Consider the following 15,269-nt stretch of genomic DNA (forward strand, 5'->3'; position numbering starts at 1 on the left):
GGGGGTGGGCGGCGTTGGAGACCTCTCCTGCCCCCGGACATCCCCAGCCCCACACCTGGATCCAGGTCCGCTGGCGCTCCGGGGCTTTGCCCTTCAGCCGGGGGCCGATGGTGCTCCTGAGCTCGGGGAGCAGCTCCTCCATCACCAGGTTGCTCAGGACCTGTGCAAGGAGGCAGGAGGGTTTTGGGGGAGCCTGCTCAGCCCTCCCCACGTCACCCCATCCCAGCCCGGGCTGGGGGTGCGGGTGCTCACCTGGGTCTCGTTCCCGCAGAGCATGTCCCAGGTGCCGTACTGCTCCTTGGACTGCCGGTACATGCGGATGGCGTCCGTGAAGGCCGGAGCCTCCACTTTGGAGTCCTCAGAGATCCCTGCAGAGGGGATACGGGGACGAGTGAGCAGCCTGGAAGTGGGGATGAGGGGCAACCCAGCACCCCCAGCCCACCTTTGTGTGGTCCCCCACACCCTCGGACCCGTGCAAGTCCCCAGGGCTGTCAGCAGGATTGGGGGATGTTGGGTGGGGGGCGGCAGTGCTTGGGAGGCTCCTGCTATGTCCAGTGATCCCCTCCAGAGCCAGACAAAGGGCAAGAAGGCACCCAGGAGCCCCCTGGCAGGATGGGGGCTCGGTGACCCCCAAATGGTTCATGGGCACACAGGGCCACAGTGACCCCCGAAGGCACAGCAGGAGCAGGGGCTCAGTGACCCCCAAATGGTGCGCAGGGACCTGGGGGGCTCAGTGACCCCCAAATGGTGCACAGGGACCTGGGGGGCTCAGTGACCCCCAAAGGCACAGCAGGAGCAGGGGTTCACCGGGATGGCACCCAGTGACCCCCCCAGCACTGCGGGACGGGCCAGCTGGGGGGGACTGGAGGAAGTGGGGGCCCTGTAGGGAGCAGCGAGGCTTGGAAGGAAGAGAAAAGTGGCCAAGAGGCACCAGGAGTGAGTCAGGGCCAGGCTGTCCCTGGGGTGAGTCACTGCAGCACGAGGGGGGCTCAGATGTCACCCCCACCCTACCACAGCACCCATCGGGAGGAGGGGCAGTGCCTCACCCCACAGCGAGGAGGAGGAGATGGGGACAGCGGGCAGGCAGGACAGCCCGGGAGCTGTCCCACATGTCCCATGCATGTCCCTGCCTTGTCCCAGCCTGTCCAGGCTGAGGGGGTCCCTGCCAGACAGGGAAACACCCCTGGGAGAGAACCCTCCAGCCCGATTCCCCTCCCCATGCCCGGAGGAGGGGACCAGGATGGGATCTGAGCCAGGGTGACCCTGCTGGGAGGCTCCAGGGGATGATCCCTGCAGTGCTGACACGTCCCAGAGCACCTGGCAGTGCTGGGGACACAGCCCCGGGCAGTGAGCAGATCTCTCCCAGCGCACACAGACTTTCCTAAGGTGATTACAATTAACTCCAAGCCTAAGCAGCTTTTCTTAAGGGGCAGCTTAATAATCAGGGGGAAAAAATCCACTGAGAAAGTCAAATCTGTTCCTTTCTCAGTCTTTGGTGGGAGCCAGAGCTGGGCTGAGCTTCCAGGGGCCGGTGCTGCTCCATCCACAGCTCCTGGGATTGTCACCTTCTGTCCCTGCAGGGCCTGGGGCAGGATTTTTCCCTGAAAGAGCCCTCCCAGTGTCACTCAGTCCCGGCTGAGCCTGAGGCCATCCCTGAGTCTGTCCCCAGCCCTGTGCCCTGTCCAGGCAGGGCTGGTGCAAGAATCCCCCATGACACTTCACAGGGCAAATTTAATGAGTTTCCTTCATTAATGTGTGGTTTAGGACCTGGAGTGGCAGGACACAGGGAATGGCTTCCCAGTGCCAGAGGGCAGGGCTGGATGGGAGATTGGGAAGGAATTGTTCCCTGGGAGGGTGGGCAGGCCCTGGCACAGGGTGCCCAGAGCAGCTGGGGCTGCCCCTGGATCCCTGGCAGTGCCCAAGGCCAGGCTGGACATTGGGGCTTGGAGCAGCCTGGGACAGTGGAAGGTGTCCCTGCCCGTGGCAGGGGTGGGATGGGATGAACTTTAAGGTCCCTTTTAACCCAAACCATCCTGCAACAAGGGGCAAGAACCCTCAGGGTGGGCCCTGCCCAGCCCCAGGTGACACCAGACAGGGCAAGGGACAGTTTTGGAGCAGCCAAGGGCTCCAGGGGCACCAGGCTGGACCCCGTGTGTGTGAGGAACAGAGCTGCACATCCCCAGTCCTCACAGAAGGCCTGCTGTTACACAAACCCAGCCTGAGAAAGGGAGGTGAAAATTCCCACACGAATCACAACCAGAGGCAGAAACAGAGCCTCTAATTTAGGGGAAAAAAAAACCCAAACCAACAACCTCAAAGTGCTCTACAATAACAAAAGAGCCTTCATGGAATATGAAACAGGATCCTGGAGCTCCCAGGAGCAGAGAGGGGCAGGAAGAACAATGTCACAGAGAAATCCGGGCTGGAGGAATGCAGAAGCCCCGGCACCGAGCCCTCCTTGGCCACTGCCCACTCAGGAAGGCTTTTCCATCACATGCTGAGGAGAAGGAGAGGGAGGAGAGGATTTTTTGGCACAGCCATGGCTGGCAGAGGGGATGGTGGAGGGGCTTCCACCTCCCCTGGGTCCCACAGCAGCACCCAGCAGGTGGGAGGGGGAATTAGAGCTAAAAATCGGGAGTTTGATAGCAGGAGATCGATTCCTCTTTTATCCAGAGCTGGTTTTGCCCCCATTTGAGTCCTTGGTGCTTGAACTCCATCCAGAAATGATCCTCAGGAGAATCCCAGGAGGATGAGGGGTCCCAGCACTCAGACCTCCACAAAGGAGTCCAGGCCCCAGGCAGGCTGAGGGGGCACATTCAGCCCAACAAGCTCAGACACCCCCAGCACAAAAAAAAAAAAAAAAAAAAAAAAGGAAAGAAAGCAAATTTTTGGGAGATTTAATCCAAAATGAGAGGATGGAAACCTTCAGTGAAAGCCCGGCTCCAGATCCCACCCTATTACAGCAGCCCTGGCAAAACTGGGGTGAAACTGAGCCTACCCAGGGCTCCCAGGAGTGAAAGCAGCATTTAAAAAATGGGCAGCATCTAAAATGCCCACTAGAACACCCGACTTTGAGTAGGTTTCAGCTCTGGCACCACCTTCCTCAGGAAATTTCTCACCATCCCAGGCACGGCTGGGATCTGGGGCTCAGCCCAGGAGTGCCCAGGCCACAGCCAAGCAGGAAAATCATGTTTTCCTGCCAGAGGATCACTGATGTGGGAGGCAGGTCCTGCCCAGCCCGGCTGCACAGCCCTGCACCCCCTGCCCACAGCCCCCTCGGGGGAGGTTGGGGTTTGATGACTTCAATTAACAAGGATTTTCTACCTCAGGGTGGGAAATAGGCATCAGGGCAGCTCTGGAGCCAGGCTCTGGGCTGATTCCTGGAAATACTTCCTGCCCTGGGCAAGTATCCTCATGGGCAGAGGATGGAGCTGGGCACAGGGATGCTCCAGGGAGCTGGAGGTGATGCTGGCACTGATGAGATGCTCAGTTGTGGAATCCCAGACTGGTTTAGGTTGGAAGGAACCTTAAAATCATCCAGTGCCACCCCTGCCATGGGCATGGACACCTCCCACTGTCCCAGGCTGCTCCAAGCCCCAATGTCCAGCCTGGCCTTGGGCACTGCCAGGGATCCAGGGGCAGCCCCAGCTGCTCTGGGCACCCTGTGCCAGGGCCTGCCCACCCTCCCAGGGAACAATTCCTTCCCAATATCCCATCCATCCCATCCCATCCCATCCATTCCCAACATCCCAAGCCATTCCCCCTCATCCTGCCACTCCATTCCTTGTCCAAAAATCCATCTCCAGCTCTCCTGGAGCCCCTTTAGGCCCTGCAAGTGTCTCCCCACATCCTTCCCTTCTCCAGACTTGCTCAACAGCTCCCACCCAACTCCTCCTCATGAACTCCAAACCATCCCTTTGTCCCAAAAACCCCAACCTGGTCACCACAGGGCCTCCACCACGCTCTGTGACCCTCAGATGTCACTCACCGTTGTTGCAGTGCCGCACGCAGTCCTGGAACACCGCCCGCCACTTCTCCTGCTCCTTGCCCGTCATCACACAGAAATAGTAGTGCCGGGCATAGGGGTGCCACAGGATCAGCGGGAAATCCGTGGGGCACTTCAGGATGGGGGAGTGCCCAGATTTGGGGGTCACACCTGTGGAAAAGGGTGGATGGTTTGAGGGGGAGATGGAGCCGGGCAGGGATGGGGAAGCTGCAGGGTTGGGGGTGTCCAGAAGGGACGTGCAGAGCCCTCAGCTCCTTCCAAGGGCCTTTGCTGGGAGTTGTCCCCAAAAAAAAAAAAAAAAAAAAAAAGCAAAAAGGGCCTCATTTTTCCCAAAAGGAAATTGGAATGAAAACTGAAAAGTAAAATTGAAAGTAATTAAAAATCATGTGGTTCTCATGGAGCCATGGACATGTCTCCCTTCCTTCCTGTCTTCCTTCCTTCCTTCCAAATTCCTTCCTTCCTTCCTTCCTTCCTTCCTTCCGAATTCCTTCCGAATTCCTTCCTGTCTTCCTTCCTTCCTTCCTTCCTTCCGAATTCCTTCCTTCCCTCCTTCCTTCCTTCCTTCATTCCTCCCTCCCTCCTTCCTTTCCTCCTTTCCTCCCTTCCTGACTGTGGCAGGATCTGAGCAGCAGAGACCCCGCACCCCACTGTGGGATGGGGCTGTTCTCCTTCCCTACAGCCCCACTACCCAAAACTGCCCCTTCCAAAGGTGCCCAGGGATGCTACATCCCAAATAAACCCCTTCCCTGAAGAAGGATTATTCCCCTCAGGGATTCTTCATCCTAAAATGATCCCTTCCATCATCCCTATGGATGCTGCACCCTAAAACAACACCTTTCTAAAGGTCCCCAGGAATGCTACACCCAAAACTACCCCTTCCAGAAGTTCTTTAAGGATGCTGCACCCCAAACTCACCTTTCCTAGAAGGCTCCCAGGGATACTACACCCCAAAATCATCCTTTTCCAAAGGCCCTCGGGGATCACACCCCAAACCTACCCCTTCCAGAAGGTCTTTAAGGATGCTACATCCCAAAATCACCCCTTTCTAGAAGGTTCCCAAGGATGTTACACCCCCAAATCACTCTTTTCTGAAGGGTCCCAGGGATGCTGCACCCCAAACCTATCCCTGTCAGAAGTTCTTTAAGGATCCTACACCCCAAACCCACCTTTCTGGAGGTCCTCAGGGATCACACCTCAAACCTACCCCTTCCAGAAGGTCTTCAAGGATGCTACTCCCCAAACCCACTTTCCCCATGTCCCTCAGGGATGTTACACCCCAAAACCACCCTTTTCTAAAGGTCTCCAAGGATGCTACACCCCAAAATCCCCCTTTCCCAAAGGTCTCCTGGATCACACCCCGAACCTACCCCTTCCAGAAGGTCTTTAAGGATGCTACACCCCAAAATCTCCCTTTTCTAGAAGGCCCTCAGGGATGACACCCCCCAAACCCACCCAAAGGTCCCCAAGGGCTGCCCAGCAGCACAAGGGCCCTCACCAGGCAGGCTGTTGTTGACCAGCTCCAGGTACTGCTCCACGGAGGTGAGGATCTTGTAGCCAGCACTGTTGACCAGCACCCGGGGCGGCAGCTCCCGCTCGTAGGCCTGAGCAGGAGAAACGGCCATGGATGGGGCGTCCCCTTGGGAATGACCCCGCTGGAGATGGCTGGAAGGGGGATTCTCCTCACCAGTTTGTTCTCGTACAGGACCAGCCCGTAGTTGTGCGGCACCACGCAGAAGCGGTTCCTCCACTTCTTGTTCTCCTCGATGTACTGGAAGATGTTGCCTGAGTAGATGACGTGGTCCTCCAGTGGAACCTGCAGGGAGGGGACAGGAGGTGGGAGGCACAGGGGATCAGCCAGGGGACAGCTCTGCCCTGGGGAGCTCAGCGAGCTCTGTCCACGGTGGGTTGGGTGGGTGTTTCTGCGCTAGGGCCGTGCTGAGGGTCTCCACTGCACCATCTCCCACAGCTTTGCGAAGTTTGGTGCCTGAATTGGTGCATCTGGGTGATGCCTTTGAGGGGCACCACGTGGTGACACCTCTGGTGACACCTCTGCCCTTGGCATCTCCCCTCTGGGACACACCGAGCTCAGCTGAGCCACCCCAGCTCCCCTGGATGAGGGGAAGGTTGGAGCAGAGCCCTGCAGGAGCAATTCCCTGCTCCAGCTGCTGCAATTTCCCTGGCACGGGGCACGGGGAGGATGTGTGGCACTGCTGCCAGGAGGTCCTGCCAGAGGCATCTGCAGGTGGCAGGGACCAAGCTCTGCTCAGCAGGGTCTCCAGATGGGACAGGGAAAAGCAAGAAGCCACCCTGTAGAGCCCAGCACCAGACGATGCTCAGATGTTCTGGACTTCACTGGGACCAGTGAAAGCTGTTTTAAACCAGGAGAGATTCTGAGTGGATTTTGGGAAGGAATTGTTCCCTGGGAAGGTGGGGAGGGGCTGGGATGGAATTCCCAGAGAAGCTGGGGCTGCCCCTGGATCCCTGGCAGTGTCCAAGGCCAGGCTGGACATTGGGGCTTGGAGCAGCCTGGGACAGTGGGAGGTGTCCCTGCCCATGGCAGGGGGGGGCACTGTGTGATCTTTAAGGGCCCTTTTAACCCAAACCATTCCATGATTCCATGACAGGATTCCATGGCAGGAACAGGCCAAGGACACCCCGTGTCCCCCTGGCTGTGCAGCCCCTCCCCAGCTCTCCAGCACCGTCTGGCCGGCAGCGTTGACACCATCCCAAACACAGCCTGCCTGAGGCAGCCAGGAATTCATCCCAGGAATTTTTATGATCCCAGGAACATAAACAGGAGCTGAGAGCTCTCGTGAAGGCTGGAGCGTGCGGCGGCCACCTCTGCTGCCGTGGCCACCCACCCTCCACCATGGTGGCCACCAAGAGGGACCAGCAGGGCTTGGATTCCACCCTGCCCCGGCAGCAGAACCCTTCTGGAGGAGCTTTTCCCACTCTTCTCCCGGCTCACAGGACCCTCACTGCTGTCCCCAAGGCCTGACCACACACCCCCTGGGCTGGGGGAGGTCTGACAGCAGCTTGGCTGCTCCTCACTGCTCCCCAAAGCCTTTGGAACGGGGAAAACCAAGCCCAAAGCGAGCCCTGCAGGGCTGGGGACCAGCAGGAGGAAGGAGAACCCAAACCCTGAGGCCACCAGCAGGGATGGGGACAGAAAGGAGGTGCCAGCTCTGGGGAGTGCCCACCAGTGACTCATGCGAGGGGAATGAGCCCTCCTCAAGTGGCTCAGGGCAGGCAGAGCCCCACAGACGGGCTGCTGGTGGGATAAAATCCAGGCTGAGCCCTGACACGGCTCTGGGGACCCTGGAGAGCCCCAGCACTGCTGTCCCCTCCTCACACACCCTCCTCACCCCCGGGAGGCACCGAGGGGGCTCCTCCCAGCTCCAGCAAATATTTGGGACAGGCAGGTGTGTGCCAAACTGCGGGGCTGGGCAGGGAGGGGCTGGGGAGCCCCTGGGCTGTCCCGATCCCTGCCACAGAGGGAGCAGAGGGTGTCACGGATGGGTTTTCAGGAGCTCTGGATTGCTGGAGAGACCAAAGGCAGGCGTGTTTATTCCGTGTTCTCATTGCTGTTGTATCCTGCTGGTGTTTCAGGTGCCTGGATCATCCTTCACACCCTGTTCCTGCTGTCCCCCCCTGCCCAGGAAGGCCACCAGTGTCACCCCTGGTGTCACTGCACCGAGCACCACAGAGCTCACAGGAAAAGGGGAATAAATAAAGAACATTTAAAAATCCCGAGTGCCACATCCCAGCTGAGGCCGGGCAGGAGGACACCCTCCATCCTCGTGCCATCCACAATTTATTGGGGCATGTTTGGAGAGCACAAAGCACAGGTGGAGATGCTCATCCCTCACGGATGTGGTGTCTGGAGCACTGTGACATGCCAGTGGCACTGCTGGGTCCCTGCGAGGGGCTGGGCAGCAGACAGGACACTGAGCAGGAGGAATTCCTATTTCTCCACAGGGTTTTTCCAAGACTTGCAGTGTCCCTGACCTCCCGACCTTGCTGCTGTCCCTCAGACATTCCTGGGCTGCTTGCTGGAGCTTTTTGATGAAGCAACCAACCTGGGGATGGAGGCACCTCCCGAGGGGGCTGAAGGCATCCGAGGAACCCGGGGGTGCTGAGGACACTGGGCCCGGCTCCTCTCCAGGAACCTCCACTCCTTTATTTTTCCTAACACACCCAGCACCCAGGCAGGTCCCTGAGGGGATGGGGCACGTCCTGGTGCCTGGGCAAGGTGTCACCTTCATGGGTGGGTCAGGGACACAGCCACTGTGAGCGCCCAGGGCTTGAGGCTGAGCTCAGGGAGGCATTTCCTCGATTGGTTTAACAGAGCCACCCCTTTAAGCCCCAGACAAAAGCAGATGTGCAATCCCATCTCCTCCTGCTTTCAAGGACAGCAGCTCCACCAACCTGGCCAGGGAAAACCCCAAGAAAGCCACCCCGGGGAGGACCCCAGGCCATGTCAGCTTGTGAGCAGCCCCACCTGAGGTGCATCTGCCTTTGGAGGAGGGAGGGAGGGAGGGGAAGGCAGGATCCACCCCGCCAGAAGCCACGGCCACAAATCCCATCCCTTCAGCCAGGCAGGACACACGTGGCTGCTGCAGGTCAGACTCGGAGCCACCTCTGGGATCAGGGATTTCCTACTCCTCCCTGGGAATTTGCCCAGGTGTGAGCATCACTCGCAGCCAGGAGCAGGAGGACACAGCCTGGCACAGCTGCTCATGGCTTCTCTGGGCACTGAGGGGTCCCTGAGCTCCTGCGACAACCAAAGCCAGCCTTACCCTGCTGCCTCCGCGTGCTCCTTCCATGGGGTGGGAACAAAAACCATCCCAGGGAGCCCCACAGCATTCAACGCCCCAGGGACGGGCTGGACCAGGAGCACAGGGCCACATTCCACCCAGCAGGGTGGGTGAGACAGGGACAGGGGCCGTGCCTGGGCTCTGGGAAGGACGTGGATCTGGGGGACGGAGCCCTTACCTTGCGGTGGAGCAGCTGGGCCTGCGGGCCCCCGGCGCCCTCGATCTCATAGCGGACGCTGTTGAAGAGAGCTACCCCAAACTGCTCCTTGTAGCACCGGCAGAACTCGCCCAGCACCTTCCCCGTCTTCTCTGCAAAGGGACAGCAGAGCCACATCAGGCACGGGCTGGGTCTGGGGCCTGAAACCCCCCAGCACCCACCCAGACCCCTCCCCTGTCACCCTACAGCCTTTGGTGCAGGGACCACGGCAGAACCCGCTGCCTTCCGCCCTCCCTGCCCAGCCCAGGGCCCGATTCGGGGTCAGGATGATCTCTTTTTTTTGGCCTTTCACATTAATTTCATGGATTCCTCTCCCCGGCAGGAAATTCCTGACATTGAGCTGATTCCGGCGGTGCCGAGGCTTCCTGTGCCTTGTGCAGCTCCTGGCCCAGCTCCGACCACCTCAGCCAGCTGGGATTAGGGGCAGCCCCCCATTGCCCAGCCCAAACATCGCTCAAACCCCCCTGACCCCGCTGTGCCCCCAAAGGGCCATCCCACAAAGGGGCTCCCAGCCCTGCAGCTCGTGAAGCAGCAGGGTTGGGATTAGGGTTAGGGTGAGGGGAAAGGACAGCCTGGAGCCCCCCATGTGAGGCAGGGACCCCCACCAGGACCCCAAACTCCAGTCTGGGATGAGTCCAAGGTGTTGGGAGAGCTTGAGCTGCCACATAACCCCTGCACCCCACACTGAAGGAGATGCCCTCCATCCCACAGGCAGCCCCTCAATGCAGGGTGTGGGAGCACATTGCAAACCCACCCCCAGCAGCAGGGACGGGGCTTTACCTGCCCCAATGTGGCAGCCATGGGACTCTCTTGGGCACCCTGACCCACCCAGCACCCTCCCCACCCCTGCTCCAGACTCCCCATGGGGGTCCCACACCAAAACCCTGTCCCAAAGCATCCCAAAGCTGGAGAAACAACTCCCCCCGAGCTGCTTTTGGCACATGGGGCCTTGACTTTGAACTCCCCTGTCAACTTTGCCCCAGAGCCTGTGAAAAATGAAGAATTTGAGTCTCCTCCAACAATTTCTGACGGCTCAGGCTGCGCCAGAGTGCCGGCGATGGGCGCGGGGAGGATGGATCCTGGCTCTGCATCCCGGTGCTGGAGCCAGCGCGATGCTGGGGGCACGAACCCAGACAAAACAGCCCCCACACCCGCACGGCACAGCCTGGCAGCAGCCAAAAATTCCAGCAGGAGCCAAAACCTCCAGCGGCAGCCAAAACCTCCAGCAGGAGCCGGCCTGGAGCTGGCAGCCAAGGCAGCACAAGGAGCAGCTTTGCTGCAGGGTGCTGCAAATCCCCATGGGATGAGCGGCTCCAGAGGAAAATGCTGCCCAAGGAGGGATGGAGCCATCCCTGAGGAGATGCCAGCACTACGAGCCACAGGAGCGAACTACAGACCAGCATCAGGCTGGGAAACCCCTGGGAATTTAACAAATTCACAACAAAGGATGGGACACCCCAGCTCATCCCAGCACAGCAATTCCTCAGCCTGGGTTTTGGCCTTTCCTCCTGGCATCCCTGCAGCCCCTCTGTTGCAATTCCCGTCTCCCAAGCCGTGTGGTTTTGGCCAGGGCTCTGGGCAGCCATGCAGACAGCTGAGATTTAAAACGACGTTTTGAGGTTTCATTTCCTTTCAGTCCATGGGAAAAAAGGAGCCCCAGGTCCCCGGGCAGGCTTAGTCACTCATTCTTCCCTGATTAACAGTGGGGCCAATTAGGAGGGTTTAAGTAAAGGGGAAAGCAAAAGTCAATTATTTGCAGAGGTTGGAACAAGACTTGCAGTCAAACATGCGAGGTGACTAAATCTGCCCCGGCTCAGCAGCACTCTCCGGGGTGCTGGGGCGATGTCTGGGGCCACTGGTGTTCCCTGCCTGGTAGCCCTGGTGGCAAGCCTGGGGAAGCAAGAGGGACATGGACCCTCTGTGGGATCAGGAGGTGACAAAATGTGGGGTGCTAGTGGTGGCACAGCCGGGCTTTGCTTGAGCAGAGGATGGGAAGCCCACGCTGACGATGCCAGAGGGTGTCCTGACCCCTCACATCCGGAACACCCTGGCAGGGCTGATGTGTCACACTCAGGAACTGCCTCAGCCGCCCACCGGCTCCTTCATCAGGCTGAGCAAAGCCTCTCAAAAGTGCTGAGAGCATTCCTTGGCTCCACACAGAGCACGGGGGCCTACGGAGAGCATTCCCTGGCTCCACACAGAGCACAGGGGGCTATGGAGAGCATTCCCTGGCTCAGCACAGGGGGCTATGGAGAGCATTCCCTGGCTCAGCACGGAGCACAGGGGGCTATGGAGAGCATTCCCTGGCTGCACACAGAGCACGGGGGGCTATGGAGAGCATTCCCTGGCTGCACACAGAGCACGGGGGGCTATGGAGAGCATTCCCTGGCTGCACACGGAGCACAGGGGGCTATGGAGAGCATTCCCTGCTCCAGCTCCACCATCAAAGCCACCCACGAGTGGCCGTCCTTCCCTGAGCAGCTTTGGCTGCACATCCAGCCGAGAGCTGGAGGGGTCTGGGGACAGGGGACACAGCCCCCCTAGATTGTCACCTGTCCTCAGACCCCTCACCATCATGGCAAAGGAGGGAAGGGACCCCACCCCACAACCAACAGCACACCCACAAAGTGCTTTGGCAAACAGGAGCACCCACGGGGACCTCCCAGGGATGGGTGTCCCCAGCCACCCACCCACAGCGCTTTCCCAATCGCGGTGTTTGCCAGGGGACCGCAGCACCCTCCCCCTGCCACCAGCCGGTCCCTGTCACACCCAGCGGGGCGGCGGGGCTGGCGCAGGACCTGGCACGTCCCGCTGGCTGCCGGCTCCTGGCAGGGGAAGCCACCGCGGGGTTCCAAGAGCACCGGCAGCACCAACGCCTGGCTCAGCAGGATCCCTGTGCCAGCACCTCTGGTCACAGAGCTCCTCTGTCCCCAGCCTCCTGCGCCCCTCCTGCCTCTCCGTGACTCAGCCGCGCGTGGTGGCTGCAGGAGGAGGGGGATAAAGGGGCTGCACAGCCGGGGAGGGCGCGGAGAGGGCTCTGGGCATCGGCAAAGCCCGAGCCGATGTGGGTGTGGGATGCTGGGAGCAAGGGCAGGGCCACAGCAGCTCCCAGCCACGCTCCAGCCCTCCCTGCCAGGTCCCCAGGGACCCCTACACCCAGCCTGGGCTGGGGGCACAGCAGGGCAGGTGGCCCCGTGAGGACACGGGGACAGAGCAGGGCAGCACAGCTTTGTCCTTGTCGCGGGTGACGCTGGAGGAGCGCAGAGCCCGAGGCTCCTGTGGGTGAAACCAGCCAGGAGAGGAGGCTCCTGTCCTGCCCAGCCCCCTGACCGGCCACCGCAGCTGTCACTGAGCCCAGGCAGGGCACGGCCAGGGCACAGCCCTGGAGCCATCGGTGCCCCAAAGGCAGGTGCAGCCCCAGCCTGCTCTGAGGTCACAGCCCGGCCAGGGCAGCCCTGGCTGGGTCTTGGTCCCTCTGAGCCAGGGCAGGAGGTGGATTTTGCCTTCAGGGTTCCAAAGGCAAACTGTCCAAGCTGGTCCAGCAGCCGGGACTGGCTGTGTGCTGCCCTTGGAAACATCTCCAGGAGCGTAATCAGCCCCACACATGGAATCATGGAATGGTTTGGGTTGGAAGGGACCTTAAAATTCATCCCACCCCCTGCCATGGGCAGGGACACCTCCCACTGTCCCAGGCTGCTCCAAGCCCCAATGTCCAGCCTGGCCTTGGGCACTGCCAGGGATCCAGGGGCAGCCCCAGCTGCTCTGGGCACCCTGTGCCAGGGCCTGCCCACCCTCCCAGGGAACAATTCCTTCCCAATATCCCATCCAGCCCTGCTCTGTTTCAGTGTGAAGCCATTCCCTGTGTCCTGTCCCTCCAGTCCTTGTCCCCAGTCCCTCTGCAGCCCTCCTGAAGCCCCTTCAGGCCCTGCAAGGGGCTCTGAGCTCTCCCTGGAGCCTTCTCCTCTCCAGGTGAGCACCCCCAGCTCTCCCAGCCAGGCTCCAGAGCAGAGGGGGTCCAACCCTGGGAGCAGCTCCTTGGCCTCCTCTGGACTCTCTCCAACACAGGCACATCCCAAGGCAGAGCCAACTCTGATCCCAACCTCCCATAAGACCAGAGCCAGCCCCACCTCTGAGAGATGGGGGAAAAAACCAATCCATGAGCTGCAGGTGTGACCCAGAGCCCTGATCACCTGGAGCCCAGCCTGCACAGCTGGACCTTGCTCTTCCCTCCAGCTGCTGCATTTGTTGCCTGCAGGTTGTTCCACCACAGCAGGAGCTCCAGAAACCCCATCCCGCATTCCCAGGCTCATGGAGAGCCCTTCCAGCACCAGTGTGTGTCCAGAGCTCGTTTTCCTCATGTCCTTGAGATCATGTGAGAATGGGAGTGCTCCTGGAAATAGCCCAGGCCTGGGCAGCCCGCTCAGCAGACTCAGCCATGGGAGGTCGGTCCTGCACAGGTTTGCTCCAATATTTCTTTGTCCTTCCTCCTCCTCCTCCTCCTCATTCTCTCTCAGTGTTCTCTCAACCTCCTACGGGGGTATTGGGGATGCCACGTGTCCCTGGTGGGACAGAGCCTGATGGGGACAGGGACGGGGCTCAGCCCAGGTGTGTCCCCAGGGCTTGGTCCCTCAGCTGCTCCCAAAGGCAGTGGGGACCAGAGTTCTGGGGCACCCACAGACACAGGCACACCCATCAGCAGGGCATCAGGGAATGGGTTGGGTTGGAAGGACCTTACAGCCCATCCAGTGCCACCCCAGACACACCTTCCACTGTCTCAGGGTGATCCAAGCCCTGTCCAGCCTGGCCTTGGGCACTGCCAGGGATCCAGGGGCAGCCACAGCTTCCCTGGGCACCCTGTGCCAGGGCCTGCCCACCCTCACAGGGAATAATTTATTCCCAGTATCTCACCTAATTTCCCTTCTTTCAGTTTGAAGCCATTCCCCCTTGTCCTGTCACTACAATTCCTCATGAAAGTCCCTCTCCAAATTCCTTGTGGCCCCTTCAGACACTGGAAGGAGCTATGAGGTCTCCACAGGACCTTCTCTTTTCCAACATGCACACCCACACACGTGTGCTCACACACCCCCCTCGGAGGGGCTGCAGGCCAGCAGCTGGCAAATCCCAGTAGGAACAGTCATCTGCATCCTCCTCCAAGCCCACATCCCGTCTGGCAGCCACGGCCCTCACGTGTCCACTTTACATCTGTCCAGGGGGTGAGGTGCCTTTGGAATCCCAGCCCTCCTCAGAAGCCCCCTGGGAGGATGTGGAATCGTGGAATCATGGAAGAAAAGATTGGTTTGGGTTGGAAGTGACCTCAAAGTTCATCCCATTCCACACCCTGCCACGGGCAGGGACACTTTCCACTATCCCAGGAGTGGAGTGGCAGCAGGAGCTGGCGTAGGGTGCCCAAACCCCTGTGGGTGCCACAGGGATGCCTCACCCCAGGCAGGGAATTTTCCTCTTGGTCCAGAAAAAATTAAGAAAAACAAAAAGGCCAAACCAGCTCATTGAAGCAGAACCCCCGGGCTGGGGGGGGGCTGTGGCCTGGCCTGGCTCCTTCCCCAGCTCTGTGGCTCAGGCCCGCTCCCCCCGGCCCCACGCAGTGTCCGGTGTCCCCCGGGCAGCTCCGCCGGGGGGATTGGCAGGGCTGTGCTTGCAGGGCAGGGCAGGAGCAGACACGGCGGGGACACGTCCTCACATCCCTCTGCTGGGTGTCCCTGCCCTGGGGACAGTCCCTGTGGGACAGGTGACCCGTGGGCAGCTTGCTGAGGCTGCTGGGTGAGGAGTTAATTACTAATTTAGCCAGTAAATGATTAGTGAGCGGGGGCAGGCTGCGGGGGGGCTCCCAGCAGCCCCAGACCACTGGCACTGATAGGGACAATCACCACGGAGGCACTGACAGGGCCAGTGATGGCTCTTCCAGCAAGGGAAACAAAGCCACTGCAGGGATGTGGATGCCACTGACTGTCCCCAGGTGATGTCCCCAGGTCATCTCTCTCTGTGGGGCTGCTCCAGCCCTCTCTGCTGTCTGGTCCAGGCACAGCCAGGCCATGTTCCCACTGTCCCTCAGCTGTCCTCCTGTGTCCCAAATCCTGGCATTGTGCAGACAGAGTGTGTGGGCATCCCCCGAGGGAACAGCACGGCGAGGATGGGGTGCACACACGGATGGGGGGCACAGGATGCCATGGATGAGGTGCCCAGGGCACCCCACGAGCTCTGAGCAGGACCA

General features: G+C 60.1%; 1 protein-coding gene across 1 annotated transcript in view; it reads right to left on the reverse strand.

Annotated features, from left to right (window-relative positions):
• Positions 1 to 9,157, reverse strand: part of FAM129B (family with sequence similarity 129 member B) — a 15,184-nt gene extending 6,027 nt beyond the window's left edge. Inside the window, exons 1-6 of the mRNA XM_017740287.1 lie at positions 9,002 to 9,157; positions 5,691 to 5,819; positions 5,502 to 5,607; positions 3,989 to 4,156; positions 253 to 368; positions 56 to 160 (exon numbers count right to left, since the gene is read on the reverse strand). Of these exons, the coding sequence (XP_017595776.1) occupies positions 56 to 160; positions 253 to 368; positions 3,989 to 4,156; positions 5,502 to 5,607; positions 5,691 to 5,819; positions 9,002 to 9,157 (780 nt within the window). The remainder of the gene's footprint in view (positions 1 to 55; positions 161 to 252; positions 369 to 3,988; positions 4,157 to 5,501; positions 5,608 to 5,690; positions 5,820 to 9,001) is intronic.
• Between the last annotated feature and the right edge of the window lie 6,112 nt (positions 9,158 to 15,269).

This window comes from Corvus brachyrhynchos, unplaced genomic scaffold, assembly GCF_000691975.1.
Source record: "Corvus brachyrhynchos isolate BGI_N302 unplaced genomic scaffold, ASM69197v1 scaffold305, whole genome shotgun sequence".
NCBI classification, from domain to species: domain Eukaryota; kingdom Metazoa; phylum Chordata; class Aves; order Passeriformes; family Corvidae; genus Corvus; species Corvus brachyrhynchos.